General features: G+C 46.8%; 1 protein-coding gene across 1 annotated transcript in view; it reads left to right on the forward strand.

Moving 5' to 3' along the window:
* The first annotated feature begins 3,303 nt into the window (after positions 1-3,303).
* Positions 3,304-20,942, forward strand: part of LOC141983137 (serum paraoxonase/arylesterase 2-like) — a 48,777-nt gene continuing 31,138 nt past the window's right edge. The window contains exons 1-2 of the mRNA XM_074945887.1: positions 3,304-3,503; positions 17,992-18,062. Of these exons, the coding sequence (XP_074801988.1) occupies positions 3,430-3,503; positions 17,992-18,062 (145 nt within the window). The 5' untranslated portion in view covers positions 3,304-3,429. The remainder of the gene's footprint in view (positions 3,504-17,991; positions 18,063-20,942) is intronic.

Below are 20,942 nucleotides of genomic sequence, written 5' to 3' on the forward strand. Positions count from 1 at the left end.
GCCAGCCTTCTGTTCCTTGGGCAATCCTCTGGGGTGGAGTGGCTGGGTGGCCGGAGGCCCCCCCACTGCGTTCTTGGGCGTCTGGGTGAGGAGGCTATGGAACTTCGGGAGGAGGGTGGTTGGTTACACAGGGGCTGTAGCGGCGGTCTGTGCTCCAGCTGCCTTTCCTGCAGCTCAACCATATGCTGGAGCATATTAGTTTGACCCTCCAGCAGCCTCAGCATTGAATCCTGCCTCCTCTCATCATGCTGCCGCCACCTTTCAGCTTCAGCCCTCTCTTCAGCCCACCACCTCACCTCCCGGTCATTTTGTGCTTTCCTGCACTCTGACATTGTCTGCCTCCACACATTCGTCTGTACTCTGTCAGTGTGGGAGGACAGCATGAGCTCAGAGAACATTTCATCACGAGTGTGTTTTTTTCGCCTTCTAATCTTCACTAGCCTCTGGGAAGGAGAAGATCCTGTGATCCTTGAAACACATGCAGCTGGTGGAGAAAAAAAAAAGGGACAGTGGTATTTAAAAAGACACATTTTATAGAACAATGGGTACACTCTTTCATGTACCCATTGCTGTTAACGTTACATACTTAGCACATGTGCTTTTGTTCCAAGGTTGCATTTTGCCTCCCCGCCCCGTGGCTAACAGCGGGGAACATTTCTGTTCAGCCACAGGCAAACAGCCCAGTAGGAACGGGCACCTCTGAATGTCCCCTTAAGAAAAGCACCCTATTTCAACCAGGTGATCATGAATGATATCACTCTCCTGAGGATAACACAGAGAGATAAAGAACGGATGTTGTTTGAATGCCAGCAAACATACACTGCAATGCTTTGTTCTACAATGATTCCCGAGTACGTGCTACTAGCCTGGAGTGGTAAAGTGTCCTACCATGGTGGACGGAATAAGGCTTCCCTCCCCAGAAACCTTTTGCAAAGGCTTTAGGAGTACATCCAGGAGAGCCCCAAATGCCAGGGCAAACTAATCATTAAACATGCTTGTTTTTAAACCAGGTATACTATTTTAAAAGGTACACTCACCAGAGGTCCCTTCTCCACCTGGTAGGTCCGAGAGGCAGCCTTGGGTGGGTTGTGGGGGTACTGGCTCCAGGTCCAGGGTGAGAAACAGTTCCTGGCTGTTGGGAAAACTGGTTTCTCCGCTTGCTTGCTGTGAGCTATCATCTTCCTCATCCCCAAAACCTGCTTCCGTGTTGCCTCCAAGGAGTCAAACAAACAACATTGAAGGAGTCAAACAACACGGCTGGGGTAGTGGTGGCTGAACACCCTAAAATGGCATGCAGCTCATCATAGAAGCGGCATGTTTGGGGCTCTGACCCGGAGTGGCTGTTTGCCTCTCTGGTTTTCTGGTAGGCTTGCCTCAGCTCCTTAAGTTTCACGCGGCACTACTTTGGGTCTGTCAAGGTTCCTTCCCCACTCTGAACTCTAGGGTACAGATGTGGGGACCTGCCTGAAAACCCCCCTAAGCTTATTTTTACCAGCTTAGGTTAAAACTTCCCCAATGTATAAACTATTTTACCTTTTGCCCTTGGACTTGATTGCTGCCACCACTAAGCGCCTAACAGGGAAAGAGCCCACTTGGAAATGTCTCTCCCCCCCACCCAAAAAAAAATCCTCCCAAACCCTACACCCCCTTTCCTGGGGAAGGCTTGATAAAAATCCTCACCAATTTGCATAGGTGAACACAGACCCAAACCCTTGGATCTTAAGAACAATGAAAAAGCAATCAGGTTCTTAAAAGAAGAATTTTAATTGAAGAAAAAGTAAAAGAATCACCTCTGTAAAATCAGGATGGTAAATACCTTACAGGATAATCAGATTCAAAACATAGAGAATCCCTCTAGCCAAAACCTTAAGTTACAAAAAGACACAAAACCAGGAATATACATTCCATTCAGCACAACTTATTTTATCAGCCATTTAAACAAAACAGAATCTAACGCATATCTAACTAGATTGCTTATTAGCCCTTTACAGGAGTTCTAATCTGCATTCCTGCTCTGGTCCAGGCAAAAACAACACACAGACCGAGAGAACCCTTTGTCCCTGTCCCGTCCCTCCCTCCCCCCAGCTTTGAAAGTATCTTGTCTCCTCATTGGTCATTTTGGTTAGGTGCCAGAGAGGTTATCTTTAGCTTCTTAACCCTCTACAGGTGAAAGGGTTTTTTCTTCTGGCCAGGAGGGATATAAAGGTGGTTAGCCTTCCCTTTATATTTATGACAGGGTCCCTTTTATGGCCTCTGTCCTTCATGCCCTGGGAGATTTTGACAAATGTTTTGGCATTTCGAAAACTGGAACGGAGTTCTGATAGCACGGATTCCTCTCCCCACACAGCGATCAGATCCTGTACCTCCCGTTTGGTCCATGCTGGAGCTCTTTTGCGATTCTGGGACTCCATCATGGTCACCTCTGCTGATGAGCTCTGCACTCACCTGCAGCTTGCCACCGCTGGCCAAACAGGAAATTGAAATTAAAAAGTTCGTGGGCCTTTTCCTGTCTAACTGGCCAGTGCATCTGAGTTGAAAGTGCTGTCCAGAGTGGTCACAATGGAGCACTCTGGAATAGCTCCCGGAGGCCCGTACTGTCTAATTGCATCCACAGTACCCCAAATTCGACCCGGCAAGGCCGATTTCAGCGCTAATCCCCTTGTCGGGGGTGGAGTAAGGAAACTGATTTTAAGAGCCCTTTAAGTTGAAAAAAAGGGCTTTGTTGTGTGGACGGGTGCAGGGTTAAATCGATTTAACGCTGCTAAATTCGACCTCAACTCCTAGTGTAGACCAGGACTGAGAGGCGCAGCACTTAGGTCGATGTAGTTAGGGCGAGGTGGTCCTCAGCGTAGGCACGGCATTGCTTACACCAACTGTTGCTGCCTTTCAGAAGCCATCCCATAATGTACCACGCCAACAGTAAAATGGGTGGCAGCGCTCCTGGCGAGGACGGACGTCGCCGACACCAGGAGCGTAGTGTGGACGTGTAAAAGCGATTCAATTACTGCGGAGGCTGGACGTCGAGTTAATTCTGTAGCGACTTGCCCCAAGTTCCTGTGTGAATCTCGCCCAGGGTCTTTCTCCTGCGGCTGGTGTTTGCTAGGCTGGAGCTAGGAGCGACCCCTCGCCCGTTCTCTCCTGCGGAGCGTCGTCTGTCCCCGTTGCCAGCCCTAGCTCAGGGCTATCCCGGAGGCAGGGAGCTCAGCCCCGGCAGGCTCCCGGGCGGCAGCGCGAGGCGGAGCGAGCGAGCGGCGGGGGCGGAGTTCCTGCCCCCATTAGCGGCCCCGAGGCTCTCGCAGCTGGGAGGGGAGGATTAGTGGCCGGGGGCGGAGCTCTAGAGCCCGTCGCTGCGCTGCAGAGCTCGCTCAAAGGCGGGAGCGCTTGGCCCGCTTTGCGAGGGGGGCAGAGACCTGCCTCCAGCGCGGAGCCATGGGGAAAGTGCTGGTGCTTGCCCTGGCCGGCATACTTGCAGCCCTCTTCGGGGAGAGGCTAATGGAGTTGCGGTAAGTGGCTCCAGCCCCACCTCAGGGAGCTGGCCCGAGCCGGGGCACGTTCGTCAGCTTTGTCCCATGGAGAGACTGGCGAGCTCTTAGGAGACACGGGGACGTCCTGGGTCTGTGCGTCTAGCTCGTGCTTTCCTTCCCTAATGGGGGGAGGGGTGTTTCAACAGGACAGCGTTCACGGCTTGAAATAGAACGGCCACGGGTGGGGAATCGAATTAGCAGTCACTCCGGTTTAGTGGGAGCTCTTTGGTCCCACACGTTCTGACGAGCGCACCCCTTATTGCCCAGGGTTCTTTCTCCTTCTGCACGGGGAATGCAGAGCGGAAGTGCCATGAAGAGAAGGCTCGATTGTGCATTCCTCCCGTGCCATCATCGGCTGGCAAAGCTTGCCCGCGGGGTTCAGGCTGAGTGCAAAGCTGGCAGGAGCAAAGCGGCTCAGGACGGAAGAGCCTGGCTTTGTAGAGCCTGGATCGCTGAGCAACTGAGATTACATAGCTGTTTAAAAAAGTGGTTGTCTGTCTTCCCAGGGGATTGCAGTTCATCTCGTTGTCTAGCATGGCATGCAGCTTTAGCAAAAGCCTGCACGTACAGAAATGCCACTGAATTTATCAGAGGAAGGGAGGGGTTAATGTAAACTACCCTATTATCCAGCAGATGCAATCGGAGCGCTTGCTTTGTTTGCTTTTGTATTGGTCGTTCTAAGTCAGGCTTGAAACTAAACTTCAGAAATATTCGCCTCAGATAAATCAGATTTACAGTAGGGTGATGTCGTAGCTGGGTATGTCAAATCCTTTGCTAACTCGAGCTAATAGGGTCTGTGAAGTATGAACCTTAGCTTTGTTTACTTGCCTGTTCCTCTTCCAACAGAGAAGGACTGGGGGTATGTTGACACAGCTTCACACAATTTCACCAATCACTCATTTAAAAAAACCCTGTTTTGTTAAATAACTTCGATTGCAAAAATAAATAACTTTATTCACAAGTTCTGGCTTAAAAAAAAATAAACAGCCACTAGCAAACCAGTTTGTGTACTAGCTGGAACTGGAACCAGTATACTTTCAGTAAGGGAACAGTCAGTTTCAACTTTCAGAGGAGTTGTTTTGAGTAGTGAGATAAATACTAAAGGGAATCAAAGCTATTAAACCCTAGAAGTAGAGAGTACATATAGCAAAGGCTAGTCAATACAATATTACAGAAGTAGCTTCTCTAGAAACGTAACCATGTAACTTTAAAAGCGGCAAAGAGTCCTGTGCTCCAATACGTCTATTAGTCTGTAAGGTGCCACAGATCCAGACTAACATGGCTACCCCTGTGATACTTGACATCATGTAACTTTAGACTAGAAAAGTGAATGTGGAATTACTTTGTTAGGTGACAGTGGAGTCATTATGCTGATAATAATGAGTGATGTAAAATATTTTCAAGACATCAAAGTAACAACATAGAAATGATTTAAATTTTAGATCTAACATGGCTAATTACAAAAAAACTTTTTACTACTTACTTTTGTACAGGGTAGAGTGCAATACAAGTGTATTAAGAGAAGTATTGTGTTTTGAACTAAACTCAGCTTAGCACTGATCCTACCACTAGTCTGAACACTAATTGGGAAGTTTATTGGCAACAAGAAACTGCTATTGTTATGTCTCACAATATAGGGATCTTGATAAAGTTCTAGCATTCTTAGTTTATTTTTTGGGTGAGCTGTTTCAGAGCATAGTAAGTAGCAGGCCCTTGTCAAAAGCTGAATAAACAGGATTGAAATAATATTGAAAACTGGTAAAATAAAATTATATGCTAGAAATAGATCAAACTAAAAGCACTTTGTGAATATTCACATTTAATTTTTATTGTACTTTTATGACTTTTTTTCTGGTGTGTGGATGTGCTGCATTATAAGCTTGCTAAATTGCAACCTTGCTAATACATCAGTACTGGTGTCTGGAAATGTACAACTTCAAAGAAGAGTTGAGATTGGTGTCTAGTTTCCTCAAATATGTACTGGAAGGAGGAGATTGGAAAGTGAGATTTTTTTTTTTTCTTGATATCTCTCCACACCCGTCCCCCACTCCAAAAAAAAAAAAAATGAAAATTAAGAAGTTCTCTATAGCTTTGCTGCTGTTCACATTAATCCCTTGAGTTCTGGCACATTCTGGTCTGGTAATATGATACTGAAAAGGGTCCTGTCAATGTTTGTCTTTTTTTCAAACACATTTAACAGAATTTCTAATATTCCTGGAGGTGAAAAGTGATTAATTTTTCACTAAATTGGTTTATGTATCATACTGTATTGCTAATATCTACAGCAATGGAAGCAGCTTATTCACATCCTATCTCTGCTGTGGGGTCTGAACATAGTAAGAGTTCACAGTGTTCATAGACTTTTGCCTCCACGTCTTAAAAGAACAATTCTTGATGTAGCTGAACTGCTATATTTTCAGATATGTGATTGTTAAAGGCGTTGACACTCTTCTTCTTTTCCTCTTGTTCTTATTCATAATAATAAGGTCCTGATCCAATGTCCACTGAAAATAATGATAAAGCTTCCATTGACTTCAGGAGAAAGTTAGCATCTGCCAGAAGACTTGATGCAGAGAGTGTACTTTGAAAGCTTCTATAGCATTGAAAATTTGTTGTAGTTTTTAAACCATTTTTGTATTCCTCAGATCTAGAAGAAATAGGTCTCAAGCAAGAAACTCTTTAAAACCAGTAGAAATGCTGTGATTGTCACACGAGGATGTTCAGTGTTGCACTTTTTGTGCTGCTAGTGGTGGGGTAGGGGTTGGCTGGGAGTGTCCTAAGTTGTGGTTTTTTGAGAAGTTTCCAAGTGAATTTCCTAAAGAGATGAGGATCAGTTTCTCAGTTATAAATTTTGAGACATTAGTAGAAATGATAATATCCTTGAAGCCCAGGTTGCAAATTTCATGTGTCAACACTAAAGTTTTGCCAGCATTGTTTCTAGTATACAACTGTTGACATTAGTGTCGCTAGAACATGTGAAAGCTTCACTGCCTTTGCTGATGCCATGCATCCTCACTGTGAGAGGTTGCATCAGCAAAACCCACAGAGCAGGAAGCATAGGCATCCACTACACCAATGTTTGTCTCATTTTCTTGCAGGATGTTTTTGCAGTGCATTGTGGGATACCAGCATTCTCAGGGAATTATGGCAACTTGGGGCCAAGTTTCCAAAGTCTTTGTTCCATCTCACAATCTTTTTTCACACTGTTATTAAAATACCCTCTGGTCTTCTCATTGCTTTTCAATTTTCCTGCTATGTCACTGGGAGAAGCATAGATGCTGAAGAGATTAGAGGAATTTTCATTGTTTTAGAGACTGAGTGAGTAATTCTTCTGTATTCTGAACTTCAGCTACCACCACTAGTAGTTCTACAGCAGAAAAAATGAGAATGACAGTCCCCAGTTGCTTCAGGCATTCACTGACCAGTTACACACAGTGGAGAAATGAATCTGTACCTGTGAAATGAGAACCAAGTGGTGGGATTGGATAATGATGCAAATCTGGATGATCAGCAGTGGCCAGAGCACCGTTTGGATGTGGAAGGCCATGTTCCTGGAGGTGTGTGCCATCCTTGCCCCAGTCCTCCAGCTTAGGGATACCAGAATGGGAGCTGCATTGACAGTGGAGTCACGAGTGGTGATTGTGCTCTGGAGGCTTGCAACTATGGGCTGCTATTAGTCAGTAGTCAATCACCTTGGTGTTGGAAAATCTATGGTGTGGGGTGAGGGGAAGTCAGTTATCCAGATGTGAAAATCCATTAAGTATATCCTGCTGCACAAGATTGTGACTCTGGGCAATGTGCAGGAAATAATTGGGAAGCCCATTCCATCAGATTCCTCTAACAGGGGAGAGGGGGCAATATGTGGGGGACACTTCCTGATTCTGTGCCTCCCACCAGCTTGCTTCTGAGTACATAAATAGAAAAGGGAACTTTTCTATGTTTATGCAAGCATTGGTGGATCACAGGTGGACATTTCATTGGTGGATTCCTGTCCTTCCTGCTCTGTGGGTTTTGCTGATGCAGTCTCTTGCAGTGAAGATGCATGGCATCAGCAAAGGCAGCGACGCTTTCACATGTTCTAGCTCAGGGGTGGGCAAACTTTTTGTCCCAAGAGCCATATCTGGGTGGGGAATTTGCACGTAGGGCCATGAATGTAGGGCTGGGGCAGGAGGTTGGGGTGCGGGAAGGAATATGCGGTGTGGGAGTGGGTGTGGAGTGCAGGAAACTCCCTGACAAAAGCACAAGATCAAATCCGCACAGACACACACCCCTGGAACCCCGACCTGGGATATTCTATCTACTACCCAAGATCCATAAACCTGGAAATCCTGGGCGTCCCATCATTTCAAGCATTGGCACCCTGACAGCAGGATTGTCTGGCTATGTAGACTCCCTCCTCAGGCCCTACGCTACCAGCACTCCCAGCTACCTTCGAGACACCACTGACTTCCTGAGGAAACTACAATCCATCGGTGATCTTCCTGATAACACCAGCCTGGCCACTATGGATGTAGAAGCCCTCTACACCAGCATTCCACACAAAGATGGACTACAAGCCGTCAAGAACACTATCCCGGATAATGTCACGGCGAACCTGGTGACTGAACTTTGTGACTTTGTCCTTACCCATAACTATTTTACATTTGGGGACAATGTATACCTTCAGATCAGCGGCACTGCTATGGGTACCCGCATGGCCCCACAGTATGCCAACATTTTTATGGCTGACTTAGAACAAGGCTTCCTCAGCTCTCGTCCCCTAATGCCCCTACTCTACTTGCGCTATATTGAAGACATCTTCATCATCTGGACCCATGGAAAAGAAGCCCTTGAGGAATTCCACCATGATTTCAACAATTTCCATCCCACCATCAACCTCAGCCTGGTCCAGTCCACACAAGAGATCCACTTCCTGGACACTACAGTGCTAATAAACGATGGTCACATAAACACCACCCTATACCGGAAACCTACTGACCGCTATTCCTACCTACATGCCTCCAGCTTTCACCCTGACCACACCACACGATCCATCGTCTACAGCCAAGCTCTGCGATACAACCACATTTGCTCCAACCCCTCAGACAGAGACAAACACCTACAAGATCTCTATCAAGCATTCTTACAACTACAATACCCACCTGCTGAAGTGAAGAAACAGATTGATAGAGCCAGAAGAGTTCCCAGAAGTCGCCTACTACAGGACAGGCCTAACAAAGAAAATAACAGAACACCACTAGCCGTCACCTTCAGCCCCCAACTAAAACCCCTCCAACGCATTATTAGGGATCTACAACCTATCCTGAAGGATGACCCAACACTCGCACAAATCTTGGGAGACAGGCCAGTCCTTGCTTACAGACAGCCCCCCAACCTGAAGCAAATACCCAGCAACCACATACCACACAACAGAACCACTAACCCAGGAACTTATCCTTGCAACAAAGCCCGTTGCCAACTGTGCCCACATATCTATTCAGGGGACACCATCACAGGGCCTAATCACATCAGCCACATATCAGAGGCTCGTTCACCTGCACATCCACCAATGTGATATATGCCATCATGTGCCAGCAATGCCCCTCTGCCATGTACATTGGTCAAACTGGACAGTCTCTACGTAAAAGAATAAATGGACACAAATCAGATGTCAAGAATTATAACATTCATAAACCAGTCGGAGAACACTTCAATCTCTCTGGTCACTCGATCTCAGACCTAAAGGTCGCAATATTAAAACAAAAAAACTTCAAATCCAGACTCCAGCGAGAAACTGTTGAATTGGAATTCATTTGCAAATTGGATACAATTAACTTAGGCTTGAATAGAGACTGGGAGTGGCTAAGTCATTATGCAAGGTAACCTATTTTCCCTTGTTTTTTCCTACCCCCCCCGACGTTCGTGTTAAACCCTGGATTTGTGCTGGAAATGGTCCACCTTGATTATCATACACATTGTAAGGAGAGTGGTCACTTTAGATAAGCTATTACCAGCAGGAGAGTGGGGTGGGAGGAGGTATTTTTTTTCATGCTTTGTGTGTATATAAAAAGATCTTTTACACTTTCCACAGTATGCATCCGATGAAGTGAGTTGTAGCTCACGAAAGCTTATGCTCGAATAAATTGGTTAGTCTCTAAGGTGCCACAAGTACTCCTTTTCTTTTTGCGAATACAGACTAACACGGCTGTTACTCTGAAATGGAGTGCAGGAAGGGGCTTGGGGCAAGGGGTTGGGGTAGAGGAGGGGTGCATGATGTATGAGGTGGCTCAGGGAAGGGGGTTGAGGTGCAGGAGGGGGTGCACAGTGCGGGAAGGAGCTCAGGGGTGTGAGGTGCAGCGGGGGCTCAGGACAGGGGGTTGGGATGCAGGAGGTATGTGGGGTGCTGCAGGGGTTTGGGGTGCAGGCAGGGGGCTCAGGGCAGGGAGTTGGGGTGCAGGAGGGGTTTGGGATCCAGCCTGGCGCAGCTCACCTGGAGTGGCTTCGGGATGACAGCGGTGCGCACTGGGGCCAAGGCAGGCTCCCGGCCCCAGCCCTGGCCCCGCACTGCTCTGGGAATCGGCCGGCACCCGCGGAATGGAGAACTTCAGCCAATGGGAGTTTTGGGGGAGGTATCCACAGGCAAGGGCAGCGTGTGGAGCCCTCTGTCCCCTCTCCCGAGGGGCCGCAGGGATGTGGTGCCTGCCGCTTCCCAGGGCAGTGCGGTGCCCACGGCGCCACAGGAGTGGCAATCCCACAGGCTGGATCCAAAGCCCTGAGGGGCCAGTTCCGGCCCTCGGGCTGTAGTTTGCCCACCCCAGTTCTAGCAACACTAATGTCAACAGCTGTATATTAGAAAAAATGCTGGCAAAACTTTAGTGTTGACCTGGCCTAGCAGATGATGATTGCCACCTGGGCTTCAAGGATATTATCAATTCAATTAGTATCAACGTTGGCTGATCAGAGAAGGTCATGATGCTCACATCTTCAAAAATACTGGACTTTTTTGAAAGTTGCAGTCAGGGACACTTTTCTCAGACTGGCGCATACATGTTGGTGGGGTTGAAATGCGAACAGTGATTCTCGGGCATCTCCCCTAGCCTTGGCTTCGTTGGCTGATGAAGCCCTAGATGGAAGCAAGGAAAGATTTAACTCCCACCTGAGCAGGTGCAGGATGACTGTTGAATGTGCGTTTGGTAGATTGAAAGGACGCTGGAGATGCCTCATGATTTGGTGTCACCGTTCTGGGCAACTGCACCCATATTCCCCCTCAATGGTCTATCAAGGGCTACCACTCTAGGCTCCCAACTAATCAGCCATCTCCCCTCTGGGGTAGATACTCACGTCTCTCACTTTCCTGACCAAGGTTTTTCCAGGCAGTTCTCTGCCTACACTTTGATATTCCCAGCAAGCTAGGGTGCCTGAAAGGCCAGCTTCTGTGCTTTGCTTTCTCTCCAGAAGCTATAAGCAGTGTAGTTGCCAGCAGTTATAAGTTTGTTTAGTGTTACAAACATTTCAGAGTTATGAACAACCTCCATTCCCAAGGTTTGTAACTTTGAGGTTCTACTATAGTCTGCCTGACTAATTACTGGAGTGCTTGCAAGGTTTTTCACATTTCCTAATGCTCTGATATTGCATTCAGAATATATTTGTTTAGGTTTGCATTTAATGGATTTATGGTGATGGAAATTCTATCTTGCTACGAAAAGCTGCTGGTTACTAAATGGCTGTGATAGCTTCTTATTTTGCTGTTGACACATTTTTAAAATAAACTGGCTCTGGCTATTTCAAAAGGGAATTCCTTTATTCTCTGTGCACGTTTGGCTGCCATTTTGAAAGGGACTGGAGGTGGTTTGGGGCCCACAAAGAAAGTAAAGAGAGAGAAAATTATGCTTTAATATAGCTATCTGAGCTCCTTTATCCATCCTCGATGGATTCTGTGTCTGGGTTGGGTCCATTAGTCTCTTGAACAGCTCCTGGCTCTCTTGGGGGGGGGGGGTCTGTATCCTCCTCATCTCCCTTCTCCACACTCTTGTCATTGTTGCACTGCTGGGGCTCCTTCCTCAGGTTCTCATGAGGTGTCCACTCTTACTTACAGATTGCTGGTGGGGTCCCTGCAAGCATTGCATAGAAGCATCCAGGATTGGGGGTAGCTCCAGATCTTCTGTTGGCCTCCCTTCCCCATAGCCCAGCATTGCTGCTCATCACCTTTTTCTACCCCAGCTTCAGCATCTTCTTTGCAATAACCGAATACACCTCTATATTCCTGTGATTATTCCACAGCTGGGCTTGCACCACACCTCCCCAGAGGCCAAGGAAATCTAGGCCGCCTTTTCTAGACAAGGCAGCAGTGCAAAGCTTACCTGTAGCTTTACATGGAGCCACACCCGTATGCTTACAAAGGTAAGCTATTAGGAAGAACACAGCGGGTATTTTAAAGGAGGTCAGGCTTCTGGTCACTGTAACCCCTGAACAACTGATTTTAGAATTGTGACCAGAGCGGTCATTCTCGGTGGGTCACTGTGGGACTATGGCTGAAGGAAAAGGTAATGCAGCATCCACGAAGACACTGGTACCGGGCCAATAGAGAGTTTATGCCATTTGGGGACGTGGTTTAACTTGGCTGACACAGAATCAGGGTGTTAGCAGCAGGACTCGGAATTGCATCTGGGTGCATGCACAGACGTGCTAAAATAAGGCCAGTGTTACCAGCAAAACTTTGTAGTATAGACCTGGCTTTTGGTATGTAGCTAGGTATTGGGAGCTGTATACGGTACAATAACACCCTACAGTCTATTTTCACATTGTCCTTCTGCTCAAGAAAACTGTTGCAAATGGCTGCTGAATCTGGGACATTTCTTTTTCTCTGTCAGACAAGCAATATTAACATGTGGCTTGGCTGTTTTGAAAGAGTGCTACATATTTTTGCAAAAAATCCTGGTCTTTCTGAGTTAATGAGACTGAAGTGATGGAGCAGGGGAAAAGTGAGAGCAATTCAAGAATGCTGACGTTGCTGAAAAGCCGCACAGAATGAAGAAAGAAAATATATTAGTTAAATGACGATTCCTCTGGCCACTTGTCTGGTGATCCAACATTTGCCTGAATTGCTCTTCAATGAGGATACAGGGAAAAATAGTTATGTAAAAGATCACTATATTAGCTCAGTGGTAACTCTGAAGGTCTTACTGATCAAGTCGTATGTTCTGGCAACTCAAGTTTGGGCAGTGGGAAGATAAAAGTTGCAGTCACAGGACTGTTTGAAAACAGTTTTTTAAGTTTTTTTTGTTTAACTTGAACCTGATCTCTCCCCCCCCCCACCCCCCACCCCCCGAGTTCTTAATTTACCTAGGAACCATCTGAGTGAAAATCCACAAACTGACAATAATGCAATATTAGGTTGAGAATGTAAATGAATGCAAGTAAAGAGATTAAAAAGTTACGGCTTCCACAGCAATGCTAACTAGGGTTGCCAGGTGTCCAGTTTTTGACCAGAATGGCCGGTCAAAAAGGACCCTGGCAGCTCCAGTCAGCACCACTGACCAGGCCATTAAAAGTCCAGTCAGCAGAGCATTGGGGTAGGCAGGCTTTCATCCCTACCTGGCTCTGCACAGCTCCTGCAAGTGGCAACATGTCCTTCCGGCTGTGGGGGCGGCCAGAGGGCTCTGCATGCTGCTCCAACCCCGAGTGCTGGCTCCACTGCTCCCATTGGCCGGGAACCGCGGCCAGTGGGAGCTGCTTGGGCAGCACCTGTGGACAGGGAAGCACACAGAGCCCCTGGCACCTCCACCTAGGAGCCAGACATGCTGGCTGCTTCCAGGACCCATCTGAGGTAAGCGCTACCCAGAGCCTGCACCCCAACCCTCAGCCCCGGCCCGGAGCCCCCTCCCACACTCCCAACCGCTCAGCCCCAGCCTGGAGCCCCCTCTTGCACCCCAAACTCCTCATCTCTGGCCCCACCCCAGAGCCTGCACCCCCATCTGGATCCCTCACACCCTCCTGCACCCCAACTCTGTGCCCCAGCCCTGAGCCTCCTCTCACACTCCCAACCCCTCATCCCCGCTGTGATGTTCTGTACCTCGGGGGAATACCCTGCACCCCCCCATGTTCATCCTATAATATGATTGTGTGGTATCCAATGCAAAGTTTGTCATGTCGGGTGTCTTCGGAAAGCTCATGATGCACTGAGTGTTGTTGTTATAGTAATTGTTTTACAGTAATGTTATAGGTTGTAATTTCATGTATATAGTTATGAGGTTGCAAATGTGTCCTCATGGCTTAAAACAGGCCCAGGCAAAACTCTTCAAGAGCAGAGGGGCAGTTCACACCTCATCAGGGCATGTATGGGACAAACCCAGCCCAGCCTCACAGGAACAAAGGACACTGGCCTAGGCAGTAACAAAGGATCTGTTGGCCTCTTGAGTTAGTCACCCTCCCCCCACTTTCCTTTGGTCAGTTTTGGGACTGCAATGAGGTAATGCTCATCTGACTCTGAAGGGGGAGAGGGCAAAGCCAAGAGGGAAGAAAGAACATGATGGAAAGGAGAGATGTTTGCCATGCTCTTCCTCTCTTCTACCTCCATCTACAGACATCATCACCAAGCGACTGAAGCGTTGATCAAAGAGGAGAGCCTGGCTGAAGGGCAACCAGCCAGCCTGTGGTGAGAAGCATCTAAGTGTGTAAGGGCATTGAAAGTGTTAAGATCACCTTAGAATGCATTTTGCTTTTATATCATTTGACCAAATCTGACTACTTGTGCTCTGATTTGTAATCTTTGTAGTTAATAAATCTGTTTGTTCTGCCTGAAGCAATGTGTTTGATTTGAAGCATGTCAGAGACTCCCCTTGGGATAACAAGCCTGGTACATATCAATTTCTGTTTCAATATAAATTTGCAGTATCCAGCGGGCATAACTGGACATTGCAAGAATGAGGTTCCTAGGGTTGTGCCTGGGACCGGCGACATTGGCTCATGTCATTCGGTTGCACAATCCAAGGAGCAGCTTACATGCCAGAGGCTGTGCGTGAACAGCCCAGGAGTGGGGGTTCTCACAGCAGAGCAGGGTAAGGCTGGCTCCCAGAGTCAAGGTTTGGAGTGATCTAGCAGATCACTGGTCCGGATAACACCAGGGGAAGTGACACCCAGCCCCATCCCAGAGCTTGCACTCCCAGCAGGAGCCCTCACCTCCTGTCCCAGGACAGTGAAAATGAGCAAGGGTGGGGGAGAGCGAGCGACGGAGGGCGGGGGCATGGTGTGAGTGGAGGGCAGGGCCTCAGAGAAGGGGCAAGGCAGGGGTGGGGCAAGAGTGTTCATTTTTTGGCAATCAGAAAGTTGGCAATGCTAATGTCAACGATGTGGCTGTCTTCTAGTGTCTTGAAATGATCCTGCAGTTAAATATATGCCTTGATGTAGAAGTGCAATGCGGCCAGATGTTGCTATGGGATCTTTGATTCTTATAATTCCTGACTCTTGATCATATACATTCTCAACTTTAATTGGAGGGGGAAGGAGATGGAAATGTTAGTGCAATAATTTCCTTTAAACAGAGAAACATTCTGGAACATTTATTTGACACTGTGCTCCTACTCAAAGACACATTTGAATGTGGGGGTTGGGGACCACACCTTCAAACACACCAGTCCTGGTAGGGTGCATTTCATTCAGTGCCCATCTGTTTCTTACAATGGGAGGTGGGGGTGGGGGAGAAACAAGAGGTGAAGCTTTCTCATGACTCATATCCCCCTGCAGCCTGCTGACCAGCATTCTGAAACTAGTTTTAGGGAGATTTGAGGGGGGGCAGGAGCATGTGACACTTACCTCCCTGAAGCTGCTGACTGTGCCTGGTGGACACAGCACCATTTTGGAGGCCATCAACATCCTCCTCCTGCAGCAGAACACAAGTGAGACAGCCTGACTGGCCAGTGCATATACAGACCCACCGGCTGCTTAGAGTTGCCAGGGGTCTGGTTTTTGACAGGAACGCCCGGTTGAAAAGGGACCCTGGCAGCTCTGGTCAGCACAGTTTTTGGCAGCGCAGTGGGGCTGGCCTGGCTCCAAGCGGTTCCCAGAAGCAGTGGCATGTCCGGCTCCTAGGTGCAGGGGCAGCCATGGGGGCTCTGTGCACTCCCACAGCTCCAAATGCCAGCTCTGCAGCTCCCATGGCCAGGAAACCTAGCCAGTGGGAGCTGCAGGGGTGGCGCCTAAGAGCGCGGGCAGCACACAGAGCCCCCTTGCCCTCCACCTAGGAGCTGGACATGCTGGCCACTTTGGGAGCCATCTGAGGTAAGCGCAGGCCAGAGCCCAAACCCCCTCCCATGCTCCAACCCCCTGCCCCAGGTTGGAACCCCCTACTGCATCCTAACCCCCTCCCAGAGCCCTCACCCCCTCCTTTACCCCAACTCCCTGCCCCAGCCTTGAGCCCCCTCCTGCACCATGAACTCCTCATTTCTGGCTCCACCCCCAGTCAGAGTTCTCTCCCACTCCCGCACCCCAACCCCTTACCCCAGCCCGGTGAAAGTGAGGTGAGGGTGGGGGAGAGTGAGCGATGAAGAGAGAGCAGATGGAGTGAGTAGGGGCAGGGCCTTGGAAGGGGCGGAGCAGGCGTGGGGCCTCGGAAGACATGGGGCGGAGGGTGAGACAAGGGTGTTTGGTTTTGTGCAATTAGAAAGTTGGCAACCATATGGCTACTGCCGGGGGCGGGGACTAGCTGCATGGGCCGCGCACGCACACTGACACGCCCAACAAATAGAACATGGAGTACATCTGTCCCTCCGCTTCCCCCTCCCAGCCCAAAGTAATTGACACCTGAGAAAGGGTTTGGAGCGGCTGGAGCCGAGCAGGAGACGCAGTATTGCTGTTGCAGGAGATAACGTTATTAAATCAGGAGTTGGGAGATATTTTGCTTGTAAATGGGAATCTCCCTGGAGTAATCTGATGAGGTTCAATAAGGATAAGTGCAGGGTCCTGCACTTAGGATGGAAGAATCCAATGCACCGCTACAGACTAGGGACCGAATGGCTAGGCAGCAGTTCTGCAGAAAAGGACCTAGGGGTGACAGTGGACGAGAAGCTGGATATGAGTCAACAGTGTGCCCTTGTTGCCAAGAAGGCCAATGGCATTTTGGGATGTATAAGTAGGGGCATAGCGAGCAGATTGAGGGACGTGATCGTTCCCCTCTATTCGACACTGGTGAGGCCTCATCTGGAGTACTGTGTCCAGTTTTGGGCCCCACACTACAAGAAGGATGTGGATAAATTGGAGAGTCCAGCGAAGGGCAACAAAAATGATTAGGGGTCTAGAGCACATGACTTATGACGAGAGGCTGAGGGAGCTGGTATTGTTTAGTCTGCAGAAGAGAAGAATGAGGGGGGATTTGATAGCTGCTTTCAACTACCTGAAAGGGGGTTCCAAAGAGGATGGCTCTAGACTGTTCTCAATGGTAGCAGATGACAGAACGAGGAGTAATGGTCTCAAGTTGCAATGGGGGAGGTTTAGATTGGATATTAGGAAAAACTTTTTCACTAAGAGGGTGGTGAAACACTGGAATGCGTTACCTAGGGAGGTGGTAGAATCTCCTTCCTTAGAGGTTTTTAAGGTCAGGCTTGACAAAGCCCTGGCTGGGATGATTTAACTGGGAATTGGTCCTGCTTCGAGCAGGGGGTTGGACTAGATGACCTTCTGGGGTCCCTTCCAACCCTGATATTCTATACCAGGAGACTGGGTCAGTCTGTCCTACAGATACCATGTTATTTCTTATCACTTGGCCTTTCATCTGTTGACATCTGGCCCATAGTGTCTGATGCTATAAGTATTGGGGAGGGGTAAGAGTAGCAAAAAGGTGATGCTGGGAAGGGGGAGGTCAGAGACCACAGGAGGAAACAGTCGTAGACCAAACACGCTGTACCAGGAACAGTACCTTCTGTCATTCACAAACAGGGAATGCTGCCCCTAAAAATACTTAGGCATTGGAAAACAATAAGAGTGATAGGGAAGGATGGAATTAACGGACCCTCAAAATAGTAATTGGACTGGGGGGTAGAAGGTGACCCTTCTTTCTGCAATACTGACTTAGTGCGTTAGGCCTTATGTGGGACACTGGTATCTAGAGTATTGTAATTTAGGCATAAAGTGTAACTTTACAAAACCCATCTAGCTAGAGTTGCTTAACTTCTGGACATCAAAGCTTAAAAATAATTGTTGTAAAGTTCACTCTATACAGTTTTCCCAATGCTTGCCGTTTTATGCCACAATAATGGATGACTTTCTAAAGTCCCAGCTCTGGAGTCATTGAGTTATGTGAGAATTTCAGCTTACTTCTTTTAATGAAAGTGTCTATCCATCATCATTGCAGAGAAAAGCTTGAAAACATGATGTGAGCATACTCTATTATTAGATCTATATTTATATGCTAGCCAGCATATATCAGTCAACACTGTTTCAGTTTGTAAAACTCTCTCTGATCTGTTACACTAAACTGTATTCTTTCCTCTTGCAGACGTAAACTGAATGGCTCCAGAGAGCTGGAACCAGTGGAACTTCCCAACTGCCACCTTATTAAAGGAATTGGTATGTATGTGATGGGACTAAGTACTTTGTATTGGGAGCCTTGCTTTGAAGTCAGCTACTAAAGCCAGGTTTTAAAAAGCTGACTCTGGAAAAAATAATAATTGTGGCCTATAAATACTCTTTTTGCTATTGTGAATCCCCTGAACTCCAGTGGGAAAGGAAAGAGGCAGCAGACAGAAAATTCTGTTGTGAACAGCTGGATGTTCAGAATAGAAGGAAAACTTCAGTTAGTACCGAGATGGGAGGCTGTGTTAGTACATTGTCATTGTTGTTTGTCTTTTCATAACCTTTGTCACAGTACCATGAAGACGGAGAGACCAACTAAAGCTCTGTTGCATATCTGAAATGCACACAGCGAGGTGTGGCCATGCTTGTGGAACACGCCTTCAGATGCCTATCTGCTGGTAATACATTTCCTACAGGAGCTTCTGCAAGTGTGAAGGCTTTCAGAGATTGCAACAGGCACAGAGTTAACTGGCGTGCTGATAAAAGCAAGCTGGCAAAATGCTGGGCGGAGTTGGTGGTTTTAAGATCAGAGTCCAGTCAAAGTGGATATGGAGAAGTAGAAAAGGAGCTTAGTATATAAGGTACATACAGCAGCACGCTCCCCTTTCTCACGTTATGGATCCCAAAGTTCAATGTATTGCATAATTTAACCTAAATATGCAAGTGAGCTATAACACTTGAAAGACAGAGCGTCCATGCTTGTGACTAGCCAAGTTAGGAAAAGGGGATTGCCATTACTTTCTATCTAGGACATGCCTGAAAATACTAAGCACTGAAGCTATTCTTCTGTGTGTGTTTGTGCAGACCTAAACACAGTCCCATACAAATTAATTTAAATATGTGACCTGTTTATGAAGAAAACTAAAATGTAAATTTCTTCATCTCCTTTTCTTTATAGAAACAAATACAAAATGTTACAATATTTATGTGTAACATTTTGTCCTCTTAATTTAATATTTCTGTTGAGCACAAGGAAAACTGGGATTTATTTTTTAGCTAAATGAACAATTATAAATTCTCATGGCTGTTAGCCACTTAGCTACATGTTCTTTGGTTAAAATATCTCCTTCATATTTGAGATAGTGAGCTCAGCATCATAAGGTTGGCTTTTTTTATTTGTACAAACGTTTCACATGTTGAACTCAGCCAGGTCAAAATAGGTTTAGCTGTTTTAAATGTTGAAGTTACCATTAACTTGTTTTCTTCCTATTTCAGAGCACTTATGAGTGGATTTGCTGATTTAAGAATACTAGGTTGGGGTGGGGGGGGGAAATTAGGCCTATGTCTTGTTTAACAGGATCTTTCTAATGGCTGCTAAAACAAAATTCTAACAGGATTGTACTTATAAATATCTGTATATGGCTGAACTCCCTTGTCTATTTTTTTGTGGAATGCTTTGCATCAGTTGGAATTTACAGCTTTTCCTCTGACCTAGCTGAGTCACACTGACTTCACAAATCTCACTTCCTGAGTGTTGCAGGGATCAAATGTCTTTCTGAACTCAAAATCATGTAGTTGAAGAAACGCAAGTAGAATTTTTTTTGTGAGATAGTGGGGAGGGTAGGTCAGTAGAACTTATATTTGAAAACATTTCATTCTTTTGGGTTGAGCCCATATTTGTTAGAGGAAGAGGCAGAATATTCATTTCCCTTGATAATATTTCATGTAAAAGGTATTCTTGAGTGATCCCTTTAAACTGGTGTCTTTGCTCCCATTTGGGAAAAGCAAATGGGTCTTTACAAAACCTACAAAATACTTTTGCAAAATACTCATTCTGTTCAGGAAAATAGAACTCGAAATGGCAAAAACAATTTGATTAACTTCGGAACAAAATAATTAACTGTCCCTCACAAACATCTTGGGGCCTGGTATTTATATGAAGATTAGCTGAATGCTGACGGCCCCCTTTTGCCTGGAGACTGGGGTTGAGAAATACACAATGTTACAGCTATCCCCTGTACTCCTGTGTCATAATATTCCCAACCCTAGTTGAGCGCTTTGCTCAGGTGCATTCCTGTCATCTGCTGGTCCTCGGAGCAAAGTCAAAGCAAGAAAACAGACTCAGTGGCTCCAACATATCAGTGGGTGATTATTAATAGTAGCAGTATTCTTAGAACACCTACAAGCCACAGTCATGGACCAGGACCCCATTGTGCTAGAGGCTGTATAAACATAGAACAAACGAGTAATGTCAAGAAGTTGCTGCAAATTAAAAAGTCAGCATGTTGATATGGCATTGAAAACATCACTCCAAAATTCACTTCACAGGATTGGGGCCCCAAATAATAGTCAGATGGCAGCACCAAGATAGTAGAGGTTGCATCACCGCTTATGTTTAAAGATTGACCTTTCTAAGTCCTTTAAAATCAACATGCTTAGTTTGATTCTTTTGAACTGTGGTTTACCTCAGGAGGGGGCAGCACAGGGTTAGTGACCCAAAATTGGGCTCATTTGAGCTAGGAATTGTGGCGATATAAGCCCTCCAAAATGTCCATTTTTAAAAATAGTTTCTAGGTGGGTTCATCTTGCACAGAGCTGGAGATCAAACTATTGTTGTTATGGGGGTCTAAAAGGTCTCAATTTTTCAAGTTTTACCCAAGGTAGTGCACGGTGCCCACTGAATCTTTGGGGGACTGAAATTTGGAATGGTGTTTAAGAACATGTTCACTTCTTTGCTTGTGTAGACAGGCAGTCTGGAAGTATTACATTGCACTTGAACCAATAAGTGTGTGTGTGTGGGGGGAACCATGAAGGCTTTTCTGCAACCACTTTGTTTGCCTGGATTGTTCAAGGGAATTTGCTGGCAACATTGTCCCTGGTGAACACCTTGCCACTGACCTTTCTAGTCTTAATCTTTGTACACCCATGCAATAA

Source organism: Natator depressus, chromosome 2, assembly GCF_965152275.1.
Source record: "Natator depressus isolate rNatDep1 chromosome 2, rNatDep2.hap1, whole genome shotgun sequence".
Taxonomy (NCBI): domain Eukaryota; kingdom Metazoa; phylum Chordata; order Testudines; family Cheloniidae; genus Natator; species Natator depressus.